Source organism: Mandrillus leucophaeus, unplaced genomic scaffold (assembly GCF_000951045.1).
Source record: "Mandrillus leucophaeus isolate KB7577 unplaced genomic scaffold, Mleu.le_1.0 Scaffold732, whole genome shotgun sequence".
In the NCBI taxonomy this organism is placed as follows: Eukaryota; Metazoa; Chordata; class Mammalia; order Primates; family Cercopithecidae; genus Mandrillus; species Mandrillus leucophaeus.
In genome coordinates this window covers 120,140-124,885 of record NW_012107942.1, presented here as the reverse complement: position 1 = coordinate 124,885, position 4,746 = coordinate 120,140, and the positions used below count along the sequence as shown (strand labels likewise).

General features: G+C 44.0%; 1 protein-coding gene across 4 annotated transcripts in view; it reads left to right on the top strand.

Annotated features, from left to right (window-relative positions):
• Positions 1–4,746, top strand: part of ARHGAP44 (Rho GTPase activating protein 44) — a 218,882-nt gene that overhangs the window by 109,573 nt on the left and 104,563 nt on the right. For all 4 annotated transcript variants that reach the window (XM_011965674.1, XM_011965676.1, XM_011965673.1 and 1 more), the window contains exons 2-3: positions 793–832; positions 2,232–2,336. In XM_011965674.1, coding sequence (XP_011821064.1) covers positions 793–832; positions 2,232–2,336 — 145 coding nt within the window. The remainder of the gene's footprint in view (positions 1–792; positions 833–2,231; positions 2,337–4,746) is intronic.

The following is a 4,746-nucleotide window of genomic DNA, read 5'->3' as shown; positions in this document are numbered from 1 at the left end:
CGAAGTTCTTTAGACTTCTCATATGTTGTTCCTTCTTTCTCTGTACTCTTAAATCTTGATGATTTGTTTTCATGTAAATTTGCTGTGTTTGCGTGTGAGAGAGAGTGTGTGTGTGTGTGTTTTTTGTTAGAGTGAGTGTGAGTGAGAGAGAGAGAGAGAGAGTGAGAGAGAGAGAGAGAGCGCGCATTGAATTAGAATGCTCTGTTCCTGAGAGAATTGGCGCTCTCCTCTAACATGAGGCAGGCGGTGCTAACGGGTTAGCTGGGTCCAATTCCTGCAGTATCCAGGTTGTCTCAATGTAGAAGTTTCAGGTTCAAGCCCTCCACTTTCTTGTGGACCTTACACTTGGTTACCAGACCACGGTGGTGGCATTTGCATTAGTTGCCAGGATTCAACACTGTCTCTGTGTTTGTTATTAATTGATCCTTTCTCAGATTTCTGCTACATTAGCTTACTTATTTGGGGGAGGCCAAGGGTTATGGCTGGAGAAACCTTAATTCTGATGCTTACAATATATATGTGTCTGGGAACAAAGGCATACATTTGTTGTCATGAATCCAGGTTCCAATCTATAGCGGGAAAGTCTTCAGGGCATCTGCTTTGCTGTGTTTGCTGATGTGTTGGTTTTTTAAGTTTTCTAGCAAATTCTAGTTTTATCTATTCTCTTCTTAAATGTTTCTGCTACTCATGTCTCTGTTTTTCTGGTACCGCCTTACTTGAAGAGATTGGGGAGTAATTATGAGGCTCTGTTGTTAGTTTTCTTACTGATATATTTCTCAATGTTCTTTTTAGGGCTGAAAAGACGGAAGTTTTGAGTGAAGACCTTCTTCAGGTAAGGTGGCCATTGACACCGGCTCACAGACACCAGAGATATACGGGAGGCTGAGGCAGGAGAATTACTTGAACCCGGGAGGTGGAGGTTGCAGCTAGCCGGGATCTGGCCACTACACTCTAGCCTGGCGACAGAGCGAGACTCCATCTCATTAAAACAAACAAACAAACAAACAAAAACAACCGAAAAACTAAGCCATCCCCAGTGCAGTTCAAACTGCTCTAGCTGCTCCTTACAAACTGTTGGGAGAAAAGATTTTTTATCTTTTACGACTGTACTTTGCATGATGAATACTGGTTTGGGTTAAGCTCTTTCAGGAGAGATTTAAAGTCATTTCACCATGGTTAGCCCGAGGGTCCTGGAGTCTGTGATCGCTGCCCCTCCAGTTCTCCAGCTTTAAAAGTGGTCTCTCATTGTGGTTTTGATTTACATTTCTCTGATGGCCAGTGATGATGAGCATTTCTTCATGTGTCTGTTGGCCGCATAAATGTCTTCTTTTGAGAAGTGTCTGTTCATATCCTTCGCCCACTTTTTGATGGGGTTGTTTGATTTTTTCTTGTAAGTTTGTTTAAGTTCTTTGTTAGAATGGCAATCATTAAAAAGTCAAAGAAACAACAGGTGCTGGAGAGGATGTGGAGAAATAGGAACACTTTTACACTGTTGGTGGGACTGTAAACCAGTTCAACCATTGTGGAGGACAGTGTGGCGATTCCTCAAGGATCTAGAACTAGAAATACCATTTGACCCAGCCATCCCATTACTGGGTATACACCCAAAGGATTATAAATCATGCAGCTATAAAGACACATGCACACGTATGTTTATTATGGCACTATTCACAATAGCAAAGACTTGGAACCAACCCAAATGTCCGTCAATGATAGACTGGATTAAGAAAATGTAGCACATATACACCATGGAATACTATGCAGCCATGAAAAAGGATGAGTTCAGGTCCTTTCTAGGGACATGGATGAAGCTGGAAACCATCATTCTGAGCAACCTATCGCAAGAACAGAACCAAACACCGCATGTTCTCGCTCATAGGTGGGAATTGAACAATGAGAACACTTGGACACAGGATGGGGAACATCACACACCAGGCCTGTCATGGGGTGGGGAGTGGGGGTAGGGATAGCTTTAGGAGATATACCTAGTGTAAATGACGAGTTAATGGGTTCAGCACACCAACATGGCACATGTATACATAGGTAACAAACCTGTGCATTGTGCACATGTACCCTAGAACTTAAAGTATAATAATAATAAAAAAAAGAAAGCTGTCTCTCTGGGAGTCCTTATCTCCATGGAAACTTGAGTTATGATTGTCCACACCCACAATCCCTCCTCCCCTGACCTTGCGCTCTCTCAGTGGCACCACCCGCTCTTCTCTCTGCAGGTGGAGAAGCGTCTGGAGCTGGTGAAACAGGTGTCCCACAGCACGCACAAGAAGCTCACCGCATGTCTGCAGGGCCAGCAAGGGGCAGAGGCTGACAAGCGCTCCGTAAGTGCCCTCCCAGCCCCGGGGAGCTGAAATCTTGCCTACTGAGGACAACGGTCCTACTCGTGTGACCTCCCTGGATGTAGCTGTTTATGTAGCTGCTTACGTGCCTGAGAATTGACTCAGCAGCTCTAGCTGCCTGTTTTCTGTTTTCTGTGGACTGACAACCCTCCCTACTGTTCTCGCTCTTTAGCCCAGCCTGAAGCATCCCCTGCCCTCCCCAGGCAAGGTGAGGTCCTCTCCCTGTCCTCCCCAGATTGGAGCAACTGGGAAGACGGGCGTGCATGAGATCCCACCTCTAGGGAAGTTTTATCCTTGATGGATATCTGAACCCCGATTCAGCTCATTCATAGATTGCATTTGCCTCAATAGTATCTTAAGATCTCTTGGAAAAAAAGTATATTGTGGTTTTAGAGGTTACAAGTGACCTATAAAGGCCCTTGGAAATTGTTTTCGCTATAATGAGACACAATAAAAAGAGCCTGCTAAGTAAAGCTTCTCTAATGCCTTTGTCTATAAGCCACATTAGAAATAACAGGCATTGTATAATGCGAATCCATTTCAACAGTCCTGGGCATGAGCAGCCTCTGCAGGTTTACCTTCCTCTTGACCCCATGCCTCTCAGCCCCACCAAAGATTAAAAGATATTCTTAGACATTCACTTGGCTTTATTACAAGGGATATGCAATCTAGGCTTTTCTTCTTCTTCCTTGAGTTTATAGTCTACACGATTGATATCTTTTAGACTTTTTTTTTTTTTGACTTGCAGTTATTGCTGACTTCCGCATCCCCTTGGTCCCCCGATGCCCCTCGGCTTATGTTAGCCTCATTTCTGTTGGACTGTCATGTAATGTGCCACAATACTTCTTCCCAGCAACTGCTGCAGTGCAAAAACCTGCTCTGCTTGCCCTACCAGTCATTTCTTTCTTTTTTTCAAGCCCTGGCTTCTTCTTTCTTAATATTCCCAGCAGGAATCATTTGTGTGTGTATAAATAAAACTTTCACAGCTCTCAAAAATATCTATAGAAATAATTCTGTATGTATCAGGAATTCAGCAAGGGGAACTGTCTGAAGGGAGAGTTTGCAAAACGACTTTGGGCATGAAACCCTTTTATCAAACCCACATCTAATGGGGGACTCCAGAAACAGTTCCGGATGGGGATGCTGGAGCCAAGCCTGCCTTTCATCTGTGTCCTTTTTTGTTGTTGTTGTTCCAAGAGGCACCATTTTTAAAATAACTGGTCCAAAGTACAGTATGTTTTGGTATCGAGAGTATCATCTGAATGTTACCACCAGAGGCTTGAATTTGGCCTTTGGTGTTGGTAAGCGGATTAGTACTAACATTATTTTTCTGGGATCAGATGAATTTACCTGGATTGGTGACGTTTTCACTGAATTGAGAATCCCCAGTAAGGGGACATTTGGGTTCCTGAGTGATCTGATGTATAGTTCGTGGATAGAAGATTTGAGGTATGGCAAAGCCAGCAGATTAGGAGATGATTGCCAAGGAGAGATAGTTATTCATGCTTCCCAAGAGAAGGGGACAGGCCACATCACCCAGAGGGTCACAGGAGAAGCTCTAGGATTGGTCAGGAGGTAAAAGAGAGGACTGTAGGCCAGAGCCTTTGTTGTGGTGTCTGCAGCAGATATAGGATTGATTGGTTTGAATTATTAAGGACTATTTCTAGTTGTCTGGGACCTGACCTCCCAGTCGGGTAATTAGGGCAGATGGACAGTGGCCTGGAGTGTGAGAGCCCCTTAGAGGAGGTTGTTGAAATGTGAACTCTAGATTAGCTTGCATTTAAAAAGCATTCTGTGGGTGAGTTGTTTACTATTTCTAGGAATTGCCTAGTCTGGGAAGGGCAGTCCCTTCAGGATCAGCAAGGGCCCAAGATGTTGTCAAAGCATCTGAATACAGAAAAGTAAAAAAAAAAATGGTTAATAACTATACTGCTTCCTAGAAACTTGAGAAAAAGGCACTTAATTGCCTCACTTAACAAAATGTCTGATGTAGCCAGTTCCAAGGTTTATTTAGCAGCTTTGGGTCAGCATCTATGTGATGCTTGGGCCTCCGTTTACAACTGTAATGTGGCTGCTGCAGCTCCATGCGTCACATCTTCACATAACCACATCACAGGCAGGAAGTGGGAGGGCGCTAAGACCATGAATTAATTTCATTTATGTTTCTCTAGCGGCAAGGGAGGCTGAGAAGGTGAATATGTATCCAAGATAAATGGGTTTGCTGTGACTGGCCATGATTCACCAACTAGGACATACTCTATCTGGCTTCTTTTACTAGAGAAGACACACAGTGGTTGTTATCAGGCTCTGAAGGCTGCAGTCACGTGCATGCAGTGATAAACGTGTAAACTGGGAGAAGTCCTCAGTGGAAGTAGGTGCCCAAGCACTTATA